The sequence below is a fragment of the Dendrobates tinctorius genome, unplaced genomic scaffold (genome assembly GCF_039654945.1).
Source record: "Dendrobates tinctorius isolate UK_male_01 unplaced genomic scaffold, ASM3965494v1 ptg000111l, whole genome shotgun sequence".
Lineage (NCBI taxonomy): Eukaryota > Metazoa > Chordata > Amphibia > Anura > Dendrobatidae > Dendrobates > Dendrobates tinctorius.
The window spans coordinates 32,218,424-32,244,478 of NW_027361779.1; the positions used below are offsets into that span (position 1 = coordinate 32,218,424).

At 40.1% G+C, this 26,055-nt stretch overlaps 1 protein-coding gene across 3 annotated transcripts in view; it reads left to right on the plus strand.

The window, feature by feature from the left end:
- SNX14 (sorting nexin 14) overlaps positions 1–26,055 on the plus strand; it is a 159,322-nt gene that overhangs the window by 80,387 nt on the left and 52,880 nt on the right. For 2 of the 3 annotated variants that reach the window (XM_073589635.1, XM_073589637.1), the window contains 8 exons: positions 380–424; positions 511–591; positions 912–1,026; positions 5,449–5,604; positions 6,792–6,916; positions 8,845–8,903; positions 9,996–10,022; positions 16,329–16,464. In XM_073589635.1, coding sequence (XP_073445736.1) covers positions 380–424; positions 511–591; positions 912–1,026; positions 5,449–5,604; positions 6,792–6,916; positions 8,845–8,903; positions 9,996–10,022; positions 16,329–16,464 — 744 coding nt within the window. The remainder of the gene's footprint in view (positions 1–379; positions 425–510; positions 592–911; positions 1,027–5,448; positions 5,605–6,791; positions 6,917–8,844; positions 8,904–9,995; positions 10,023–16,328; positions 16,465–26,055) is intronic. The other variant, XM_073589636.1, reaches the window with a different exon arrangement.

Genomic DNA, 26,055 nt, shown 5'->3' on the forward strand with positions numbered 1-26,055 from the left:
AGGCACTGTGTGAGATATCATTGCTGAAAGCCAAGCTCTGAAATTGTAAGCAAAATCCAAAATGGATATGGTGCAGAATTCCGAGTGGATTCTTGCAGAATTACTAGGGATGTTATAGCTATTCCTTTGTGTGATTTTAGCATTATAATTGAGTGTGATATCTTTTTATCTTACAGCTGTGTCATCTGTCCTTTTTGTTTGTCAATATAATAAATAGAAAATCTGCTTAATTTCATCATAAATGTAAAAGTTTGCTTTCTAGTTACCAGTAATTGTTTTTTTTCTCCCTGTGCATGAGCGAATCGATATGTTCTCATACGTGTATGCAACACTCCGTGTATTATTATCCATTTGTAATGTATGTGAATGTTTTTTGTAGGACAATGTTAATCGGTTGCTCCTTATTTTCATTGACAATAGTCCTGTGAGTATTCTTTTTGTTATACTATTTGATCTTCTAGTCTTGTAAGTTCTGTTCATTTATTTTTTTCTAACATATGTTTGTTTTAGCCTGAACAAGCAACTGAGCCTACTTCCAGTTTGGTACCATTCCTCCAAAAATTTGCGGAGCCTAAAAACAAGAATCCATCAGTACGTTCAATGCTTTGCTTTAAGTAACACAATCATGCTCTTTAATGAAATCTAAATTAAAATATAACTGAAGTCAATGACAGTAAAAAAAAAAAAAAAAAAATGTATTACATATTTTTTTTTGGTGTCCTGTTCTGGGTGCTTGAATTAGGAAAAATGAGCAATAATTTATTGTGAAAAATTACATCTCTATTATTTTAAATATTGAATTACCATTGTGGATAGCGCTGCTTTGTTTTTCAAAATCATGCTTGTTTTGCCTGCTTTACGTTGTGTTGTACCAGCTTTTTAACAATTTAGTGGACTTATTTAATGTCCAGGTCCTGAAGCTAGAGTTGAAGGAGATCCGGGCAGAGCAGGATCTTCTTTTCCGATTCATGAATTTTTTGAAACAAGAAGGAGCTGTGCATGTTTTACAGTTTTGCTTGACTGTTGGTAAGTTCATGATGCGCCTTTAGAAAAATGTAATTGCAGAAGCCTTGCACAAGCTAAAAATGAGAGTAAGAAAGTTTTAACCCCTTCACGACATTTGACATAAGTTTACATCCTGGTCGGGAAAGAATTCACTCAAAATGACGTAAATTTACATAATGGCGATCATGCTTGCACAGGGAGATCGGCTTAAAGGGAATCTGTCACCTATTTTTTCGATTATCAGCTGCCGGCACCGACATCAGGGGCTTATCTACAGCATTCTATAATGCTGTACATAAGCCCCCGATGTAACCTGAAAGAGAAGAGAAGTGAGTTATATTATACTCACCCAGGGGCTGTCCAGGTCCGGTTTTGGTCTGATGGGTGTCACAGTCAGGCGCACTGCTCTGCCCTGTTGAGGGCAGAGCAGAGTCCTGCAGTGTGCAGGCGCCGGACCTTTATCGGCGCTTGCGCACTGCAGTACTCTGCTCTGCCCTCAACAGGGCAGAGCAGTGCGCCTGCGCAGGAGCCGCGACGGGAAGCAAAGAGGACGTCATCGTTAGAAGATGGGAGGCGCCGGACTGGCAATGCTGTAGATAAGCCCCTGATGGAGTTGCCGGCAGCTTATAGTCGAAAAAATAGTGACTTATTCCCTTTAAACGAAAGCCGAGCCTCAGCTGTCACTGCCAGGAGCTGTGCCTGCGCATTTTAAAACCCTGATCATTTTAACTGGGTCTGCCAGCTACTGTGGCTACCATAAGTGTAGCACTGAAGTAATAAAAGTAATAAAAATCCCATAGAGGGAGAAAGTGAAAAAAAAAAAAAATTGTAAAATTTAAAGCAATGTATCACAAACTTATAAATCTACCAATAAATACTTATGTTTATGTAAAAAAAAAAAAACATAGCCAAATAAGTTGTAGCTTTTAGAATAGAGCGATGCAATAACAATTCTTTTTTCTATAAAATAGTTTTTGTGTAAAAGCGCCAAAACATAAAAAATATAAATGTGGTATCGCTGTAATCGTACTGACCCGAAGAATAAAGCTGTCTCTTAACTTTTACCACCCTGTGAACGGCATAAAAATGGCCCCTCCCCCCAAAAAAAATTTTTTAAATTGCTGGTTTCTATTCTGCCTCCCAAAAATTGGAATAGAAAGCGATTTAAAAATGTCATGTGCCCTAAAGTGGTAACCATAAAAATGTCAACTCGTCCCGCAAATAATACGCCGTCACATGACTATAAGAAGAAAATGTAGAAAAAGTATAACTCAAAATATGGAGATACTAAAACTTGTGTTTTGAAAATAAAAGCAAATTTTAGTTTGACAGCAGCCAAATGGTACAAATAAAAGCTAATTTTTAGAGTATCCTCTAGGCTGGTAATATGCTTATATGGTTATACTGAGGAGGTGCCCTGTTTTATATACAAAACAAGGGCTTTTGCTTCTTGTTGACAGCAGCCAAACATAAACCCAATATAAAATCTGGTATCGCTGTAATTGTACCAACTCGAAGAATAAAATTGTCTGATCACTTATACCGCATGAGGAACGGTGTAAAAATAAAACCTATCATTCACCTGGTGATTGTTTCAGTCTACCTCCCAAAGATTGCAGTAAGTCTCTGCTCACATTTATCCTGCGCTCTACTCTGAGCACTTACACCAGTGCAAATCTCTGAAATACGTGATTCAGACGGAACCCCCGGCAGAAGATTCCGTATAATGATGCAGAGTGAGGCACTGTGGACGCCGTCTGGCCTATGATCCGGCGCTCTGGTGTTTTTTTTTTTTTGTTTTTTTTTTTAAGGCATGCATAGAAGTGCCGTCCGCTAGAGTTTTGTGCAGCTCTGAGAAGGACAACGCTGAACAGAGGCCGGAAGTAGTCCAGAAAATCTCTGCTGCCTCATTATAGTGAATGGATCCTTCAGTTTTCATCTGAATCACATCATTCAGTGATTTAGATCAAAACCCCGATGTTACATACTCAGCGTAGAGCGCTGGATAAATGTGATCCAAAATGTTATGTAAAATGTTCCCAATAAAAGCTTCCACTCAATCCACAAAAAAAGTTAGGGCCCCGTCACACATAGCGACGCACCAGCGATCCCAACAACGATATTACCTTGTCAGGATCGCTGGTGAGCTGCCAAACAGGCAGCTTCACCAGCGATCAGCACCAGCGACACGTGGGTAACAAGCGGCGCACATCGCTTAGTTACCCACTGTGTACCTTAGTTACCAGCGCGCTGGTGCAGGAAGCTGGTAACCAAGGTACACATCGGGTTTCTAAGCGGCGTGCGGCACTTAGAAACCCGATGTGTACCTTGGTTACCAGCTCCCTGCACCAGCGCACTGGTAACTAAGGTACACATCGGGTTTCTAAGCGCTGCGCGCCGCTTAGAAACCCGATGTTTACCTTAGTTACCAGTGGCAGCTCGCTGATCGCTGGTCTCCTGCCTGTCACACGCAGCGTTGCATGCTGGCCAGCGGGAGACCAGCGATCAAAAAAATATCCTGGCCATTCCAGGACGATCAGCGATACCCGGCAGGGGGGCTGGTCGCTGAGAAGTGTCACACCTGTTGATAAATTTCCAGAGGGGTATCATTTAAAAAATTGAGTCACTTGATGGATGATTCTGCTCTTCTGGCACTTAGGGGCTCTGTACATGGAATCCACACGCTATTCTACCATAATTTTTTCCCAAGAGTCAAATAGCGCTCGTCCCTTTTGAGCCTCACTGTGTGGCTAAGCAGTGCTCTGCAGCCACATATGGGGTATTTCCACGTTCAGCAGAAATTGTGTGGCAAATCTTGGTGCCAATCTTACCCATTTCACCCTATGAAAATGTAAAATTTGGGGCTAAAGCAAAAATTTGTGGTAAAAATGTAAAAAAATTTTTCTTCACTGCCCAGGAATTCTGTGACACACCCATGGATTCAATATGACCACTGGACCCTTAGATGAATTAAATGTGAGGTGTACTTTGTATAATGGGGGTCATTTATGGGAGAGTTCCGCTGTTCTGGCACCTCTCCACTGGGTCATGGCACCCACAAACCTTAACTGTAAAATCTGCACTATAATGTGATGGTCCTCCCATTCTGTGCTTTGCATCCTGCCTGAAAAGTATTTACCGATTACATGTAAGGTATTAGCTCAATCAGGAGAAATTGCACAACAGAGAGGTCAAGTTTTTCCTATTAGCCGTTGTAAAAATTTAAATTTGGGGGCTAAAACAGTTTAGAGGTAAAAATGTAATTTTAGTTTTTTCACCACCCAATGGTGTAAAATTCTGTGAGGCACATGTGGTGTCAATATGATAACTGCACCCCTAGATGAATTAATTGGGGGTTTAGTTTGTATAATGGGGTCACTTACGGGGGTCTGCTGTTCTGGCACCTCAGGGGCTCTGCCAATGTGACATGGCAGTCTTAAACCAGTGAAGCAAAATCTGCACTCCAATATGGCGCTTCTTCCCTCCTGAGCTGCGTAGTAGTTGTTGACCTAATATGGAATATTGGTGTAGTCAGGAGAAATTGCATAACAAATTGTACTGTTCCTTTTCTCCTATTATTGTTTTTAAAAATTTAACCCATGGGCCAACGCAACATTGAAGTGCAAAAAATGGCAAATTTTCTTTTATTATGCCTATTATACAATTCTGTGAATCGCCTGAGGAATAGAAATGCTCACTACACCCTTGGATGAATTCCTCAAGAGGTGTAGTTTTCAAAATTAGGTCACTTGTGGGGTTTTCTGCTGTTTGTGAAATTGTCAAAATTCCGATATTTTCGCAAAAAATATCAACCTAAATTTACCACTAACATAAAGTACAATCTGTCAAGAAAAAAATCACTGGGATTCGTTGAATTGTTCCAGAGTTATTACCACATAAAGTGACACTGGTCTGAATGGTACAATTTAGCCTGGTCAGAAAGGTGAAAAATGGCTTGGGGGGGTGAAGAAGCTCAAGCTAGGATAATGGGACAAAAAACATCCTATGCTCATGTACTAGACCGGTGCTGCCCCTCCTATTTCAATGCTGTCACCTGGGGCATCAATATCTGGAAGGACATCATGTGACCAATGCAGCCAACAAGCACAGTTCATTGAATTGTGAAGTTGCAGACAATTGCCATACAGTAGATGCTAGACGCCCTACAGTAGTGCATAAGGAGGAGTGTTGCCATACCCCACCTGGTCCCATTGAGAATAACATTTTAAGCAAGGGAAAAACTCCTTTAATGCATTACATTTCCTAGAAGGTTCCTAAGACATAGTGGCAAAAATCTGAAAATCCAGACATGGCTAATAATATGTTTGAGATCTTTTATCTATAGTTATTTTTTTGGCTTAAATTCGGCATATATCAGTGTTATCCTTATTGCTTTGTCTTTAACTTATAGAAGAAGCTTAATAGATGTTTTCTTATATGTAGAGGAATTTAATGACAAGATTTTAAGACCAGAGCTGTCGAATGATGAAATGCTCGCTCTTCATGAAGAAGTGAAAAAGATATATGTTACGTACTGCTTGGATGAAAGCATTGATAAAATCCAATTTGACCCTTTCATCGTGGATGAAATCCAAAGAAGTAAGTGTATATGTTTCAAAGCAAAATCTCCAATGATCATGTGATTGACCTAATTAGAGGTCTACCCTGAATTAGTTGTCCTCAGACTAGGAATCTTTTTTTCTCTTAATTCTGCTTGTTCACTTGTTTTTTTTTTGGCATTGTGCTTGTTTGGTTCTCTATTTGTGAAGTGCTGTAGAATATGTTAGGGGAAAAATGGGGTGACAGATTCCCCTTATCAGCTGCCGGCACCGCCATCAGGGGCTTATCTACAGCATTTTGTAATGCTGTAGATAAGCCTCCGATGAAACCTGAAAGTTAAGAAAAAAGAGTTAGATTATACTCACCTGGGGATCCGGTCCGATGGGTGTCGCCTTCCCGTCCGGCACCTCCCATCTTCATAAGATGATATCCTCCTCCTTGCTTCTCCCTCGGTTTCTGCGCATGCGTACTTTATCTGCCCTGTTGAGGGCAGAGCAGAGTACTGCAGTGTGCAGGCGCCGGACCTCTCTGACCTTTCCCGGCGCCTGCACACTGCAGTACTTTACTCTGCCTTCAACGGCAGATAAAGTATGCCTACGAAGGAACCGAGGGAGGACATCATCTTATGAAGATGGAATGCACCGGACCGCGACACCCACCGCACCCACCCCAGCCCCCCGGTAAGTATAATCTAACGTGTTTTTCTTATCTTTCAGGTTACATCGGGGACTTATCTACAACATTACAGAATGCTGTAGATAAGCCCCTGATGGCGGTGGCCGCAGTTGATAGGCTGAAAATGGGGTGACAGATTCCCTTTTATGCTATATAGATTAAGATTTTTATTTGGTAACAAGTCCTGATACATTCTGGTACGATTACATTATTTTGTAGGAATCTCAAAAGTGTTTCAGTGGCACTTTTTAATTGGGCCTTGTATAAGGTCAGATGACAGGTATTTCTGAATGATCAGAGTGCTTCATTATGGTCACAGATATGTTCCAAAAATGTCTTTGTGCCTTTTTTCAGAAAAGCAATAGATAAGACAGTATCTGTCGGTTGGTGCTAAATTTCAATATTCTGTCTCTAGCTTGATCAGTGATGCTGAACTTTCCACCTGACAAACTTTTCGTTGAGTTTGGACATGCGTTATTATTTTTATTATTTTTATTATTTTTATTATTATTATTATTATTATTATTATTATATTTAACCTCATGTTTTAGTTGCAGACGGCCCTTACAATGAAGTGGTGAAGCTTCAAACTATGAGATGCCTGTTTGAAGCCTATGAACATGTCCTCTCCCTCCTTGAGAATGTTTTCACACCCATGTTTTGTCACAGTGATGAGGTAAATAATGACATTTGGTCATACAACACAAGCTTACCATTTCTTCATGAATAAAAAAGTTGATAAAAAGATTGAGTAAGCTAATAACCCCTTTTTATGTCAGTTAAAGTGAACTGGTCACTAGATTCATACTACCCAAACTACGGCCAGCATGAATCCAGCCTTTGATGTACTATTACAGCAAGGTATGATGCTCTCTGAAACTCTCCAGCATTTCAGAGAAAATATAGTTTAAAGGTCACAAGCCGGGTTCTCTCTGCCCTGCTTCAGGTTATTGGCAGGTCTCTTGCTAAGTACTCACATGGAGGAGACCTGTTGTTCACTCGGAGTGGTAGCGTACTAGTGTCGTAACTGCTATGATTTGTTGTGGGGAAAAAAAGCTGCAGAAGTCAGTTCAATAAACTTAAAAAAAATAATACATAGCCGTTAAATCAAGAAGTAATGTTCTGGCCATTGAGGCACTGAATACTACTTTTACTATTAAGGGTTAAATAGTGTAACCTACAAAGCCAGGTTCTGCTGATATTAGTTGCTGTACCATCCATGCTGTCTCAAGTGGAGAGAATTAAAGGTGTTGTCCACTTCTACGACAACACGTTCTTGATCTCAATGTTTGACCCCAATAAAATAATGCTTATACTCCCCTCCCGTGCTGGCACCTTTCCCATGGTATCAGCACTTGCTCTCCCGGGGCTCCCGTGCAGTTATGAAACGTGATGCCAGTGCCCACTCGCTATCTCACTGTCTCGAGCATGGAGAGTAAGTCTGGACTGCTGCTGATCTTAGATATCCTCTTGATGCTCAATTCGACAGTAGGTGAGGACAGTGATGCCGGTGTTGCGTGTCACAACAGCGTGGAATGCCCAGGGAAAGTGGATGCAGACACCGCTGGAACGACGCCAGCACAGGAGGTGAGTATAAGCTTTTGTCCAAGTAGTGGACAGCTTCTTTAATTACAGACCGCAAAGTATAATGGTTCTCAGTCTCTTGCTGCTCTGTTACCCTCTGGATGTTGCTGTCATGCAGGCAAGCTTACATAATGTTAATGATGTCAGATGGTGCAGAGAGCTGGGTGCTGCTTCCTAAATAGGTAGGATCATGCAGATTCAGTGTGAGCAGTAGAAGAGTTATTTTCTAGCGCTAAAGCTTTGTAAGAGTTTACATACTGGTCACCCACAGAGTTTAGATTTTATTTTTACATATAAATATAGCTTAATAATTATTACTGCCTACTCACTCGGACAACTTTGTACAATGCCTGAGGCAGGTTGTAGGCAGGGGGCACCATTTTAGCGGAGGGAGGATGCTTTTTTTTTTTTCTCTTTTTTTAGTTCAGGCAGCAAAAATAAAGCTAAATATCTGGCTATTTATAATAAAATTCAATTTATGGTACATTTGTTGCCACCTATTTTGGTTATTATTCACGTGTATGGTACTCAATGGGGGTAGGACAGGGATACATTCTCATGTAGTTCTGTAACATGCTTTACTTTAAGGGAATCTGTCCACAGGTTTTTGCTATGTAATCTGAAGGCAGCAGTAGATAGGGTTGAAACACACAATTCAGAGATGTGTCACTTGTCATTGTGCGTGTTGTTGTTTAGTAACTGTGAAGGATTCATCACTAAGAGGTTAACATTGCCAGACTACACTCGTCTGGTAACCCTTCCTATAATAAGCACCTCACTGGCTTTGTACTCGCAGAGCCTGGTGTGGGCGGGATTAGCTTTCTCAGCTCTGCTTCAGTCTACATCTAAAAGCTCTGATTGTATCAGAACGGCTGTTCCCAGTAATCTAAGTGATACATCATTGGATTCAGGTTTTCTTTGCCCACATCATGCTGGTCTCAGAAAAGTTAGCAAAAACCTGCTGACAGGATTCCCTTTAACTAAATTTTAAAAAAATTATTATGCATTTTTTTCTTCTAGTATTTTATGCAGTTGCTTGAAGGTGCAGAGTCGCCTACCCGCAGTTCAAAATTTAACAGGTAGGGTTTAGATTATCATGTCTTGTGAAGTATTATATTTTATGTGTGCACATAATTCTATTTTATTGCGAAATGCAATTTTGGTTTATTGTAATACTTATTTTTTTTCTGCCTCTTCAGAGCTTAAAGGGGTTGTCTCATGAACAAAGTACATTTTAATCAATTGATCATGAAATAATTTCTACAATTGGATACGTTAAAAATAAAATGTTCCTGTGCGAACATATTATAGATGTACCCCTACTATATACTGTGTATTTGCAGTTTTTGTTCTGTGTATAAGCTTAGTGGCCGCTGGAGAGCTCATATGTCACCGACATGATTTATGACAAGCTCATGGGACTGGTGACAAGGCAGAAACACTTGCTCCTGTGATAAAATCAGACATGGAGATTATTTTAGAAAGCAGCAATTACCAACCCATGCTGTTTTGTCTGTATACTCACTTATCAGTGACATAGCGCAGCTCTTAGCTGGGAGGTGGGATATGTGTCAACCATGAACAGGAGTAGTTCTGCATAGTCAGACAATGCAAATATCAGTACATAGAAGGGGCACGTTTATAAGATTATCTCGGCACAGGAGCATTTTTTAAACATATTTAATTATGTAACTTACTGTTTTTCCAAGATCTATTGATTAATATGCACCTTGATTGTGAGCAAACCCTTTAAGTATTTAAAGCAGTTAAAGGAAGACTACTAAGAATAATAGCCAGTGCAAACACTGAGTTTGCGGAGTACATAAGAGGCTCTGTTTACTAGCTTAGAAATGACCACCTCCACTGCTATAGAAACCAGCAAGGTCGCTTTGCATGTTAAAAGGATTGTTCGGATCCTCTGACTTCATTAGAATTGAATGTGTGCAATATACCTGACAAATGAGCGACCACGAATTGTATGTGCAGATGTAAAATCACTCACCGCCACTCGCCTCCGGATGTGGAAGCGATCGGTGTCTGATAACCCTTGTAATGAAGATCTGGGGGAAAACTGTTTTGCACCCAATACAGAGGTGGTCAGATTTCCCACTTCGCTACATGAGGCAGCAATGTTTCTAACGTATTGCTTATTGATTATATACTTATTGCAGAAATAGCCTCAGTTTGGATGATATACGGTGAGTTTCCAGCATGTTTGCATTGCTTCCCTGTAGTTACGTGGTTGCATTTTTGTGCCGTATCTTGTGAATTCCTTTTGTGCTTAATAGAAATTGTGTCCTATTTTCTACCTTTCCTTGTTAATGCATACATGATGATGTGGATTGGTGGAGATTCAATTACCAATGCTCTCAAAATTATCAGACAAAATAAACTACATTGCGCTTCATTTACAGGAATGTGGCGTCCCAAAGATTGGCCCTTCACCAATCATCATGTTATAGGTTGTCCTTGTGTTATAGCTTTATGTGATGCAAAACTTTAAAAGTTACATTCAGGTACAATTATTTTTATGACTAGTAACCATAGTGTTAATTATTTTATAAATCAAGTGCACAAGAAACTGTAAGATATGTTCCAAGAGAAATCTGGTTCTTTTTCCTCCTGGATTTATCTTCAACTCAATGCAGGGATAAATTCTGTATTCAGTGAACACAATCTTTCACATTACTGAGATAGGAATTGACGGTCAGTGCTTATAAGATTCTATGGAGCTAGAGACCACCACGGACATTCTGCTGCAAGTTCTCAACTACACATGGTTTAAATCTATGGTAAAAAGACTAAAAGTTAGTGTACAGGAGAACTTGCAGCAGAATCTGTGTCTGCCTCTAGCCGCTCCTTCCGCATCCTCCCTTCTTCATAGAATCTTATGAATACCAACTTTAATTTCTTACCACAGTAATGTGAAATTCTTTCTTCACTGAATACAGATTTTATATTTGTCTAGGAGATGAGAGCAGCAGCTGTCTTACAAAGTTGTTTATTTTCACGTGTATTATAGATTTCTGAAATAAAAGCTAAAACAATGGTTACTCTTTAATGGTTGTATCCAGCATGACAACTACAGTGGCTTGCAAAAGTATTCACCCCTTGGCTTTTTACCTATTTTTTTTACGTAGCAACCTGTTTAAATATTTTTGTAATACTATTTTTGTGTGATGCATCAGCACTAAATAGTCCAAGTTACATAAATTAAATTTATGAGATCAAATAACTAAAAATTGGCATGTGCATATGTATATACCCCTTTTGCTATGATGCCCCTAAAAAATTTAAGTGCAAGCAATGACTTTCATAAGTCACATGATTAGTGAAAGGAAGTCCACCTGTGTTCAATCTAAGTGTCTCATGGTCTGTCAGTATATACACACCTTTTCTGAAAGGTCACAGATGATACAACACTATTAAGGAAATGGCATCACTAACCAAATAACACAATGAAGGCTATGGAGAGTTCCATACAAGTAAGGGACAAAGTTGTTGGGAAGTTAAAGTCAGGATTGAGTTGTAAAATAAAATATATCCCAATCTCTGATGATCCCCCTGAGCACCACCAAATCTATTATCATCAAATAGAAAGAACATGGTACCACAACATACCTGCCAAGAGGCCTGCCCACCGAAACTCTCAGCCCGGGCAAGGTGGACAATAATCAGTGAGGCAGCACAGAGACCAAAGGTAATCCTGAAGGAGCTGCAGAGTTCCCAAGCAGAAATTGGAATACTTGTCAATATGACCACAGTAAGCTGTATACTCCATAGAGGTGACCTTTATGGAAGAGTGAGCAAGAAAATAGTCTTTGCGTACAAACACAAATTGTAAGGCTTGTTTTGAGTTTGCTAAAAGCCATGAGAGACTCCCCAAATGTATGGAGGAGGGTGCTCTGGTCAGATAAGACTAAAATTGAACTTTTTGGCCAACAAAGTAAACTTTTTCTCTGGTGCCAAACCAACACAGCTCATCACCCCAAGAACAACATCATGCTGTGGGGATGGTTTTTGGCAAAAAAAACTGTGACATTCCAGGTTGTGAGGTAGCAAAACTTGAAAAATGCCAAGGGGGTGAATACTTTCTCAAGCCACTGTAATCATTGATCCTACATCGCCTGTTGGAAAGTCTGTAGTCAAAAGTTACTTTGACCTTAAATGAGGTGACACCATGCATGACTCCATTGAAATGGGGACATGGTACTCCATTCTAATTACCTATCCCGATGATAGGCGATAACTTGTCATTCTGGCAACGCTTTTTTTTTTTTAGCTCATAAATGTCATGTATGCTATCAAGGGTAAAAACAGGATACATTTTTCCTTTAAACAACAATATACTGCCTGTACGTATGACTGCTCATGATAAGGAATCTTGTTTTCATGAAGCATTATTTTTATATATGTCAAAAATATTAAACATAGTGAATGTATGTTGGTGCACAGCGGTAACCCTTTCACGCTGTTGTTAAGGCAGCACTTCTTGCTCTTGCATCATTACACAAAATGCATGACCAGTAAATGGATGCTATGGCTGGTTTTGTTCCCTTAATTCACCTTTTTGTCCTAACAAGGCTGCCTGGATGACCCAGTTGTCCCATAACCTAGCTGTATCCAGTTTGTGATTGCATCTATTTATCACATGGCTGTATTAATAGATTCTGGTATTCCTTCGCTGTGACCCTTGTTATGCTAACTGCTGGCTTCTCCAGTATTTATTCTTTATTTTTTCTTGCCTATTCTCCGTAAATCTTTTTATTGGGTAATGTATCCTAGTTCAAAGTGTGGAAGATGCTTGCTTTGTTAGACGAAAAGAAATAAAGTTAGTTATATAATTTTATGACTAAAGTGGGGCATTTAGTATACAATGCACTGAAGCTGGTGCAGAGAGACAGTGGAGCACTTCAGAGAGCTCTGAAAAGAGAATCTGAATCTGATTGCTATAGAATATTGCTCTGCTTTTAGTTTTATTAGCTTTGATTCATTTCTCCCAAGGGTTTACAAGCAGTGAATTTATTATTTCCAGATCTCTTCACTAGTCAAATACGTTGAACCCTTAAGCGCAAATTAAAACATACACTTTAAAGTAGGGGAGGGGAACCTCGGTTAATTTATGGCCTTGGATGACCTTTTCTCTGGCCCCTGGTCAGATTCCTAGGACTGCAGTGCTCTGGCTGGCAGCTTCGTTTTGACTGCTGCCGCCCCTTTTTAATTTGTTCTTACCCTGTGAGCACACTACTGAACCCTGTGGCACATGCAATGAAAATTTACGTCCTTACGCTGGCGAGTGTCAGTCTTGGAATCTTATGTAATGTATGTACATCAGTCGGTGTCTCCTGTGTGATGCATGTACAGCAGTCTCTGTGTATCCTATGTGATGTATATACAGCAGTCTCGGTGTCTGCTATGTGATGTATATACTGCAGTCTTTGTGTCTCACGTGATGCATATACAGCAGTATCTACAGTGGGTACGGAAAGTATTCAGACCCCTTTAAATGTTTCCCTCTTTGCTTCATTGCAGCCATTTGGTAAATTAAAAAAAGTTCATTTTTTTCTAATATACACTCTGCACCCCATCTTGACTTGGGGAAAAAAAACAGAAATGTAGAAATTTTTGCAAATTTATTAAGAAAGAAAAACTAAAATCACATGGTCATAAGTATTCAGACCTTTTGCTCAGACACTCTTATTTATAGTCACATGCTGTCCATTTCCTGGTGATCCTCCTTGAGTTGGTTCTACTCTATTGGAGTTCAGCTGTGTTTAATTAAACTGATAGGGCTTGATTTGTAAAGGCACACACCTGTCTGTATAAGACCTCACAGTGCATGTCAGACCAAATGAGAATCATGAGGTCAAAGGAACGGGCCAAGGAGCTCAAAGACAGAATTGTGGCAAGGCACACATCTGGCCAAGGTTATAAAAGAATTTCTGCAGTACTCAAGGTTCCTAAGAGCACAGTGACCTCCACAATCCTTAAATGGAAGACGTTTGGGACCACCAGAAGTCTTCCTAGACCTGGCCGTCCAGCCAAACTGAGTAATTGTGGGAGAAGAGCCTTGGTGAGAGGTAAAGAAGAACCCCAAGATCACTGTGTGGCCGAGCTCCACAGATGCAGTAGGGAGATGGGAGAAAGGTCCACAAAGTCAACTATCACTGCAGCCCTCCACCAGTCGGCCTTTATGGCAGAGTGACCCGACGGAAGCCTCGCCTCTCAGTGCTCAAGCATATGAAAGCCCGCATAGAGTTTGCTAAAAAACACATGAAGGACTCACAGACTATGAGAAATAAGATTCTCTGGTCTGATGAGATGAAGATAGAATTCTAAGCGGTATGTGTAGAGAAAACCAGGCACTGCTCTTCACCTGCCCAATACATTCCCAACTGTGAAACATGGTGGTGGCAGTTTCATGCTATGGGGGTGTTTTTCAGCTGCAGGGAGAGGACGACTAGTTGCAATTGAAGGAAACATGGATGCGGCCAAGTACAGAGAGATCCTGGATGAGAACTTCTTCCAGACTGCTCTGGACCTCAGATTTGGCCAAAGGTTCACCTTTCAACAAGACAATGACCCTAAGCACACAGCTAAAATAACAAAGGAGTGGCTTCAGAACAACTGTGACCATTATTGACTGGCCCAGCCAGAGCCCTGACCTAAACCCAATCCAGGTGTGAAAAACTTTTTGCATCATTCCCAAGAAGACTCATGGCTGTACTAGCTCAAAAGTGTGCTTCTACTCAATACTGAGCAAAGGGTCTGAATACTTATGACCATGTGATATTTCAGTTTTTCTTTTTTAATAAATTGGCAAATATTTCTACATTTCTTTTTTCAGTCAAGAAGGGGTGCGCAGAGTGTACATTAGTGAGAAATAAAATGAACTTTTTTTTAATTTACCAAATGGCTGCCATGAAACTAAGAGTGAAAAATTTAAAGGGGTCTGAATACTTTCGGTACCCATTGTATGTCTCCTATGTGATGTATTAACAGCAGTCTCGGTGTCTCCTATGTAATGTATATACAGCAGTCTAGAGGTCTCCTATGTGATCATAGAATCGTAGAGTTGGAAGGGACCTCCTGGGCCATCTGGTCCAACCCCCTGCTCAAAGCAGGATTCGCTAAATCATCCCAGTCAGATGTCTGTCCAGCCTCTGTTTTAAGACTTCCATTGAAGGAGAACTCACCACTTCTCGTGGCAGCCTGTTCCACTCATTGATCACTCTAACTGTCAAAAAGTTTTTTCTAATATCTAATCTGTGTCTCTTCCCATTCAGTTTCATCCCATTGCTTCTAGTCTTTCCTTGTGCAAATGAGAATAAAGTTGATCCTTCTACAATGTGACAGCCCTTTAGATATTTGTAGACAGCTATTAAGTCTCCTCTCAGTCTTCTCTTTTGCAAACTAAACATTCCCAAATCCTGCAACCTTTCCTCATAAGACAAGGTTTGCAGACCGGTCACCATTCTGGTCGCTCTTTTCTGAACTTGCTCCAGTTTGTTGATGTCTTTTTTAAAATGTGGTGCCCAAAACTGGACATAATATTCCAGATGAGGTCTGACCAAAGAGGAGTAGAGGGAAATAATGACTTCATGTGATCTAGACTGTATGCTTCTGTTAATACATCCTAGAATTGCATTTGCCTTTTTTGCTGCTGCATCACACTGTTGACTCATATTCAGTCTGTGATCTATTAGTATACCCAAGTCTTTTTCACATGTGAAATATATACTATTGATGCATATACAATAGTCTGTGTGTAGCCTATCTAATGTATATACAGCAGTCTTGGTGCATCCTATGTAATGTATACACTGCAGATCTCCCACTGCTTATGTTCTATAAATGTAACATGAGCAATGAAGGATTTTGCACTGTGAGGAGACATGCAGTGTAATAATACATCTGTGTTCGGTAAGACGTACTGCTGCGAGTTCTTTACAAAGCTTATGGCAGAGAGTCGCCTGCACGCCAGACTGACGCAAATCTGGAAAAGCAGTTACGAGTAGTAACATCATCCCATACTACCTAACTTCAAAGTTGCTCCAAAGAGAAACAGTTTCATCCATCACATTATGGGTGAGTTAATTAAATGTTTGACCAAATGTAGCAGGGTAATTTTCAAGTTGATTTTGTACGGCCTCCGAAGGATGGTATAACTATCCTTATGGCCTTTGGTAGATAAAAGCTTCCCCACCTCTCCTTTAAAAGGTTCTCGTTTTGCTGAAAAGAGGATTATTGAAGTGGTCACTATAAGTCCATACATGGTGTAATAGTGGCATTTCACTTTTTTATATTGTACGTCACAAATTAGATTGAAAGAAACTTATCACCTTATTTTGTTTAGCACTACATTTTTAATCCCCTATATGTGAAGCACATTGTGAGCCCGTGGTGTGGAAGAAACTGATGTGAGTGATTGTAAGATGTGCATAACATTGCAGAATATTGCTTGTAATTAAGTTTGTATATATTTTTTTTTTTTTAACTCTTAGGACAACACAAAAAAGAGGAGGTGAGCCCTCTGGAATTGGGAAGTTTGGTAGTAGGCTTAAAGGAGTATTTAAGAGCACAACAATGGAGGGAGCAATGTTGCCAAATTATGGGATGGCCGAGGGAGATGAGTATGCAGTACGTAAAGAATTCTTATTATTCTCCTTTGACGATGGGAATAGTTTGAATAGGTAGCAGTGGTTGCCCAGTCTGTAGATGAATTATAAAGTTGCCACTTAAGTACCACATTAAATTACCAAAAAGGAGAAGAAAGCAATACTATATTGATGTGTATATCTGGGTATAATATGAAATATATTTTATTGAAATCAATGCTCCATAAGGCTAGGTTCACATCGTGTTAGGGAAATCCGTTTAACGGATCTGTTTGTAAGCGCCACTGACGCAATGTAACGGATCTGTTAAGGCACCCATTGACTTCCTTTAGCGTAACGCATCCTAACACATGTCAAAATTGGCATGCGTTAGCGTTGGTCTGTTTTGTGACACACCTTCGAACATGGACTACCGCGTTTTCGGGTCCGTTATGGCGAACGGTCAGCGAACAGATGCGTTCGCTCTGCATAGAACTCTATTGCTAACTCAGGGCGACGCAATGCAACCATGCGTTAATGCGATCGCAAAAATACAGACAATTTGGGGCTCATCGTTAGCGCATCCGTTTAACGAATCTGTTAAACGGATTGCCCTAATGCGATGTGAACGTAGCCTTAAAACAAACTTCAAAAGAAAAGATCCACAACGCTGACATTCCAGCATAACTATGCATATACAAAATAAAAAAATAGCATACACAGATATGGGTGACAATGTATTCTGGAGTAAACCCTAAGTATATGGGAAATGTGCAGGATACCGGATCAAGGTGCAAGTATATGCTCATATTAGAGTACAGACACTACAGTGACGTGTAAAAGTGAGGACACTCCTAGTCAAAAATACTGTTATTGTGAATAGTTAAGCAAGTTGAAGATGAAATGATCTCTTAAAGATTACACTAAATTTACTTTGTATTTTAGGCAAAAAAATGTATGTATAGTTGTCATTTTTTTACATTTTAAAAATTGCAAAAAGGAAAATAGTTCAATGCAAATGTTTGGCTACCCTTTTGATATGTGTGTGCTCAGATACCTTTGACCAATGTTTGAGACCTTAATTAACCTGCTAAGAGTTATGGCTTGTTCACGATCATCATTACGAAAGGCCAGGGGATGCAAATTTCCCAGACTTTTTAAAACCCAGCCTTCTCTAACCTTGTGCCAAAAAACAACAGCCCATGGGTTCTTCTATGCAGCTTCCAAGCACTCTGAAAATGGTGGAGGCTCACAAAGCAGGAGAAGGCTATAAAAAGATAGCAAAGCGTATTCAAGTTGCCCTTTCCTCATTTCGAAATGTAGAGGATGGCTTCTTCAAATGGATAATGATCCTAAACACATGTCAAAGTCCACAATAGAAATCCTCAAAATATGCTATCTGAAGGTTTTATAATGGCCTTCACAATCCCCTAATCTGAACATCACTGAAAGTCTCTGGCTAGACCTCGAAATAGCAGTGCATGCAGGACGACTCAGGAATCTCACAGAACTGGAAGAATTTTCTAAGGAACAATTAATGAAAATCCCTCAAACAAGAATTGAAAGACGCTTACCTACCTACAAAAAGCATTTACAAGCTGTGATACTTGCAGCTACGTATTAACCATGCATTGGCCCATTTTCAGGGTTTTTCTGCTGTTCTGCCACTTTAGGGGCTTGCCTAGTGGAGACAATCTATTCAACAAAATGTGTTCTAAAAGCCAAGTAGCGCTCCTTCCCATTCGATCCCTGCTGTGTGCTCAAACAGTTGTGTAAAACCAAATATAGGGTACTGCCATCGTATAGTCAAAATTGCATAACAAATTGCAAGGTCCATGTTCTCCTATTACCCCTCATGTAAATTATAAGTTTGGTGCTAAAACAGTATTTTAGTGGGAATAAATGTATTTTTTTGTTTTCACTTCTAAATGTTATAAAGTTTTGTGAATCACTTGTAGGTTACACATGTTCAATACACCCCTGGATTCATTGAGGAATCTAGTTTCCAAAATGGGGTCACTTGTGGGGGTTTTTCTGCTGTTTGGGTGCTTTAGGGACCGGTCAAATGCAAAATTGTGCCTGCAATCTGTTATGAATGAGTCACCAAGGAGGAAAAACAAAAACATGCTAAGCCACAGAAAACCAGAGAGGTTGGTAACTAAGCGGATTGCAGACCCCTGATCCTATCCACACAACTAGCAGTAGCTGTGGAGCGTACCTACGATGATCCTAGACGCCTCGTCACAGCCGGAGAACTAAATAAGCCTAAATTAAGAAAAGGGGAAATCTGAACTTCCCCAGGGCAGACCCCAAAGCAATAGACAGCCCCCAAACATGTATTGTTGGTGAGACAAGATGAAAACACAAACACAGATAGAAAAATAGGCTGAGCAAACGATGGGGCCCACACTAACTAGAAAGGACAGGAAAGGAAAGATGCTGTCTGCAATCACGCACAAAAACCCTGCCAAAAAATGTCCAACACTTTCTGATAACAAAAACCCTGAAGTCGCTAGACTTCAATTCCCTATATCAGCACTCTGGTATATTCTGAAGACAGAGCGAAAAAAGAGACCAATCTGATCAGGAACAAAAATCAAACTGGCATAAACAGAGACATAAGAATGGAAATTCAGCACAGCCCCAGCGGGGGGGCTGGCTGACCACAAAAACTGAGTAAACCAGACCAAATCTCAAGTGAAAAATAGCAGAGCACACTTAGCTTGAGAAGGCAGGAACAGAACTGGAAACTAGAACCTCAGAGCAGGAAAATCACCAGCACAGAATTAGGGAGTCGGCTGTCTTAAATCCAGTCGGAGACTCCTGATGTCCAATCACAGTCCTCCTCCTCAGGTGGCAGGTCTCTGCTATTTAGATCAGCTTCATTACCTACTGTCACCACCAGAGGGAGCCCGGATGGAGACCTCACAACTCCTGTCAACACAGCCAGCTCCACCACCCTCACTAGAAGCCAGAGATAAACCAGAAAATGAGTTCACAACAGCAATCTATTTCTGCCAAATTTGTGTTACAAAATTCAAATGGCATTCCTTCCATTTCTTCCAAGCCCTGCCGTTTGTCCCAAAGCATTTTCTGGCCATGTGGGGTATCGCCGCACTCAGAATAAAGTGGGTAACAAACTTCCGAATATAACAGCTAAGAAATGAGTGGTTATGTTAACTTTAATCTAATGTCAAAATATATCTAAAAATATTAACTCTAAAATTCGGCAATTGATATAGTGTTACAAAGAAAAATAAAATGATAATGGACTACACTGGGTGCAGAATTATTAGGCAAATGAGTATTTTGATCACATCATCCTTTTTATACATGTTGACCTACTCCAAGCTGTATAGGCTTGAAAGCCAACTGCCAATTATGTAAATCAGGTGATTTGCATCTCTGTAATGAGGAGGGGTGTGGTATAATGACATCAACACCCTATATAAGGTGTGCTTAATTATTAGGCAACTTCCTTTCCTTTGGCAAAATGGGTTAGAAGAGAGATTTGATGGACTCTGAAAAGTCAAAAATTGTGAGATGTCTTGCAGAGGGATGCAGCAGTCTTGAAATTGCCAAACTTTTGAAGCGTGATCACCGAACAATCAAGCGTTTCATGGCAAATATCCAACAGGGTCGCAAGAAGCGTGTTGATAAAAAAGGCGCAAAATAACTGCCCATGAATTGAGGAAAATCAAGCGTGAAGCTGCCAAGATGCCATTTGCAACCAGTTTTGCCATATTTCAGAGCTGAAACTTTACTGGAGTATCAAAAGGCTCAAGGTGTGCCATACTCAGGGACATGACCAAGGTAAGGAAGGCTCAAAAACGACCACCTTTCAGCAAGAAACATAAGATAAAACGTCAAGACTGGGCCAAGAAATATCTTAAGACTGATTTTTCTAAGGTTTTATAGACTGATGAAATAAGAGCGACTCTTGATTGGCCAGATGGATGGGCCTGAGGCTGGATCAGTAAAGGGCGGAGAGCTCCACTCCAACTCAGACGCCAGCGAGGTGGAGGTGGGGTACTGGAATGGGCTGGTATCATCAAAGATGAACTTGTGGGACCTTTTCGGGTTGAGGAAGGAGTGAAGCTCAACTTCCAGACCTACTGGCAGTTTCTGGAAGACACCTTCTTCAAGCACTGGTACAGGAAGAATTCTGTATCGTTAAGAAAAACATGATTTTCATGCAGGACAATGCTCCACCACATGCATCCAAATACTCCACAGCGTGGCTAGTCAGTAAAGGTCTAAAAGAAGAAAAAAATCATGACATGGCCCCCTTGTTCACCTGATTTGAACCCCATAGAGAACCTGTAGTCCCTCATAAAATGTGAGATCTACAGGGAGGGAAAACAGTACACCTCTCCAAACAGTGTCTGGGAGGCTGTGGTGGCTGCGGCACGCAATGTTGATCGTAAACAGATCAAGCAACTGACAGAATCTATGGATGGAAGGCTTTTGAGTGTCATCGTAAAGAAAGGTGGCTACGTTTGTCCCTTTTTTTTGGTTTTGAGTGTCAGAAATGTTTATTTCTAAATTTTGTGTTATATTGGTTTACCTGGTGAAAATAAACAAGTAAGATGGGCATATATTTGGTTTTTATTAAGTTGCCTAATAATTCTGCACAGTAATAGTTACCTGCACAAACAGATATCCTTCTAAGATAGCCAAATCTAAAAAAAAAAACACTCCAACTTCCAAAAATATTAAGCTTTGATATTTATGAGTCTTTTCGGTTGATTGAGAACATAGTTGTTGCTCAATAATAAATAGAATCCGCTCAAATTCAACTTGCCTAATAATTCTACACACGGTGTAGGGAAGGATGAATTCCCTAAACATGGTGGAAAAATATTCAGGATTGAGAGTCCTCAGTAGTTGATACCTTTTAATGGCTAACTGAAATGATGGTAACACATTGCAAGCTTTCGAGACTACTCAGGTCTCATCAGGCTAGACTAATACAAAATCTGAAGTCACATATTTATGCACAATACAGCCTAGAAAAAATGCAGTAGATAAGACAAGTGACGTGAAGCAGAACTATCAATATGGGAGAGGGAGAAACATAAATATAAACATTGGACCAGTTCATAGATAAGGAGTACGGATGTTTTATGGTCCTCTGATTGGGGTCTAGTTCTGTGTTGTGATGCCCCCACAAGGTTTTAAAAGTAAATTCCTTAATTGATGTAAAAAGACATAAATCCATGCGACACATTCATTCCAGCACTGAGTGTGTCAAAGTTCGTCATAAATTTGTACTCCCAAACTCGTCTCTCTCTCTGAGAATTGAAGTTACCTTTCAATACCAGTAATTTCATATCCACGTTGCTGTGATCAGGGATACAGAAATGTTTTGCTACAGGTAGATCCATTCTTTTTTCTCTTATTGTGTGACGATGAGCATTCATCCTTGTTCTAAGCTTTTGCCCTGTCTCCCCCACATACAGACCCCCAGTTGGACATTTAGTACAAATAATTAAGTACACCACATTAGATGTATTGCAGGTGAAAATACCTGGGATCTTGTAGTCTTGATGTGAGTTGGGGATCTTTATCTTGTCCGTGGTCATTATAAATGGACAGGTTTTAAATTTTTTCTGGTTGCAAGGAAAGGTTCCTGCAGCTGTTGGAGAGGACAGGGAGCTTCTGACAATGATGCTTCTTAAATTTGGGGGCTGCCTAAAACACAGCAGTGGGGGGTCTGGAAAAATGGATTTTAATCAGGCATCTTTTTGTAGTGAAGGTTGTAATTTCCGTGCAGTTCCCTTAGCACCTCCAGATTTGGGTTGTAGGTGACTACTAGAGGCACCCGGTTATTCTCCTCTTCAGCTTTGTAATGTAGCAGGTGATTCCTTGACAATCTGGTGGCTCTTGTAATTTGGTTTTCAATTGTTCTTGGATGGTAGCCCTGATTCAAAAAGGTCTTTTTGAGGCGACCAAGGTGTTTGTCTCTATCCATGGGGTTGGAACACATACGATTGTATCTGATGGCTTGGCTATAGATAATAGAGTTCCTTATGTGTTTTGGATGGAAACTGTCCCATTTAAGGTATGTTGGACGGTCGATTGGCTTCTGATACAGGGATGTCTCTATTTCATTGTTTTTTAGCTTAATGATGGTGTCCAAAAAATTAATCTCGGTACTGGAGTAGTTGAGTGTTAAATTGATGGTGGGATGAAATTGATTAAACTGTTCGTGGAACGTCTTTAGCTGTTGCTCAGACTCCGTCCAGATGATTAAAATATCATCAATGAAGCGGTAGTAGGCCAGGGGCCTGATGGAGCACGAGGACAAAATGTCGCTTTCAAGCTTGGCCATGAAAAGATTTGCATACTGTGGAGCCAATTTACTTCCCATAGCTGTGCCAGTCTCCTGTAGATAGATCCTGTTGTCAAATTCAAAGTAATTGTGGGTGAGGATGAATTTTATAAGTTTCACCACAGCATCAGCATCAGTCCCTGTGTTTTCCATGAAGAATTTGCAGGCATTTAAACCATCTTGGTGTGGGTTATTAGAGTACAATGATTCCACATCCATGGTGGCCAGGATGGCTCCTTCTGGTAGAGGACCTATTGCTGCTAGTTTATTCAAACCATCCTGGCCACCATGGATGTGGAATCTTTGTACTCTAATATCCCACACCAAGATGGTTTAAATGCCTGCAAATTCTTCATGGAAAACACAGGGACTGATGCTGATGCTGTGGTGAAACTTATAAAATTCATCCTCACCCACAATTACTTTGAATTTGACACCAGGATCTATCGACAGGAGACTGGCACAGCTATGGGAAGTAAAATGGCTCCACAGTATGCAAATATTTTCATGGCCAAGCTTGAAAGCGACTCTTTGTCCTCATGCCCCATCAGGCCCCTGGCCTACTACCGCTTCATTGATGATATTTTAATCATCTGGACGGAGTCTGAGCAACAGCTAAAGACGTTCCACGAACAGTTTAATCAATTTCATCCCACCATCAATTTAACACTCAACTACTCCAGTACTGAGATTAATTTTTTGGACACCATCATTAAGCTAAAAAACAATGAAATAGAGACATCCCTGTATCAGAAGCCAATCGACCGTCCAACATACCTTAAATGGGACAGTTTCCATCCAAAACACATAAAGAACTCTATTATCTATAGCCAAGCCATCAGATACAATCGTATATGTTCCAACCCCATGGATAGAGACAAACACCTTGGTCGCCTCAAAAAGACCTTTTTGAATCAGGGCTACCATCCAAGAACAATTGAAAACCAAATTACAAGAGCCACCAGATTGTCAAGGAATCACCTGCTACATTACAAAGCTGAAGAAGAGAATAACCGGGTGCCTCTAGTAGTCACCTACAACCCAAATCTGGAGGTGCTAAGGGGAGCTGCACGGAAATTACAACCTTTACTACAAAAAGATGCCTGATTAAAATCCATTTTTCCAGACCCCCCACTGCTGTGTTTTAGGCAGCCCCCAAATTTAAGAAGCATCATTGTCAGAAGCTCCTTGTCCTCTCCAACAGCTGCAGGAACCTTTCCTTGCAACCAGAAAAAATTTAAAACCTGTCCATTTATAATGACCACGGACAAGATAAAGATCCCCAACTCACATCAGGACTACAAGATCCCAGGTATTTTCACCTGCATTACATCTAATGTGGTGTACTTAATTATTGGTACTAAATGTCCAACTGCGGTTCTGTATGTGGGGGAGACAGGGCAAAAGCTTAGAACAAGGATGAATGCTCATCGTCACACAATAAGAGAAAAAAGAATGGATCTACCTGTAGCAAAACATTTCTGTATCCCTGATCACAGCAACGTGGATATGAAATTACTGGTATTGAAAGGTAACTTCAATTCTCAGAGAGAGAGATGAGTTTGCGAGGACAAATTTCTGACGAACTTTGACACTCTCAGTGCTGGAATGAATGTGTCGCATGGATTTATGTCTTTTTACATCAATTAAGGAATTTCCTTTTAAAACCTTGTGGGGGCATCACAACACAGAACTAGACCCCAATCAGAGGACCATAAAACATCCGGACTCCTTATCTATGAGCTGGTCCAATGTTTATATTTATGTTTCTCCTCCCATATTGATAGTTCTGCTTCACGTCACTTGTCTAATCTAATATATTCAGGATTGAGAGTCCTCAGTAGTTGATACCTTTTAATGGCTAACTGAAAAGATGGTAACACATTGCCACATTGCCTACACGTTGTCTAATCTATTGCATTTTTTCTGTGTTGTATTGTGCATAAATATGTGACTTCAGATTTTGTATTAGTCTAGCCTGATGAAGAGACCTGAGTAATCTCGAAAGCTTGCAATGTGTTACCATCTTTTCAGTTAGCCATTAAAAGGTATCAACTACTGAAGACTCTCAATCCTGAATATTTTTCTATCTACTGGCTAACACGGTGCAAAGATATACATCTTTCCTGTATCTAAACATGGTGAACGTTCCTAATCTATAGTATCCATTCTACTGTAGTCCAGTGACACTACTAACAGGTAAACATGTAGGAAAAAAAATACTTTTGTGCCTAAAATAATCATTTAATGGATGAATTTGTCCAGATTAGAGATGAATGAATTTGTTTGGATTCGGTTCCGAATACTATCAGCATCGAATATTGGTTTTGCAATATTCGTCGAACACAGCCAAATGTCATTATTGTCAGTGGGAGTAGAAATTACTGAATATATTCAGAACTGATTATTAAACATACATTCGGCACGAATAGTGTTCAAATATGGTTCGAATATGTCAAAATCAGATTCGGGCACAAAAAAATGAACAAATTCACTCATCTCTAGTCCTGATGTGTCCACATAAGTGGATCAAACAAACCACATCATCTCAGACTTTTCGTCCGATGCAGATGTCAAGTTAGCTACCCTTTTTGGTCAGATTTTTAAAACAGACCTGTCACTAATCTAGAAGTGTCCAGATTTTGCTCTTACTTTATTTCCACTGCTCCCCTGAAGTTTTTTTTTTTTTTTGTTTTTTGTTTTTATTTGTTTGAATCCTCCATATGGTTCCAGAAGGTCCTTATTATTTAGTGGTAAATTTTATGTTCTTTACTAAGTAGGCATTTCTCACAGAATTCTGTGGGGGCATGTATTTAGGCTACTGTGCATTATCACCCTGCAAATAACGTCCCCTTAATAAAGACAATAAAAAACAAACTATGGTACATAAAAAAATGCAAAAAAAGAGATTTCTCAGCGGAGGAGCAGGAATAAAATGAGTTGGGCTATGTGCACTCAATGCGTTTTTGATGCGTTTTCGCAGTGTTTTTTCACGCTCGTAAATGGTCCAAAAACGCAATGGAATACTTTTGCAAGATAATTACAATCCTGAAGTGCTGTGCACATGATCAGTGAATTTCCGTCCATTTTTGCACTGTATTATTTTCTGCAGCATGTCAATTTTTTTTTTTTACTTTCTGCAGTGTTTTTGACTCATTGATTTCAATTGAGTCAGTCAGATCTGCAGCAAAAAAGCAAGTGTTAAAAGGTTTGGGTGTTTGCTGCCAAAAACGCTGCAAATTGTCAAAGGAAATGATGTCAGAAGGAGGCTGAGTGTTTGGGCGGGGAAATAAGTCTGTC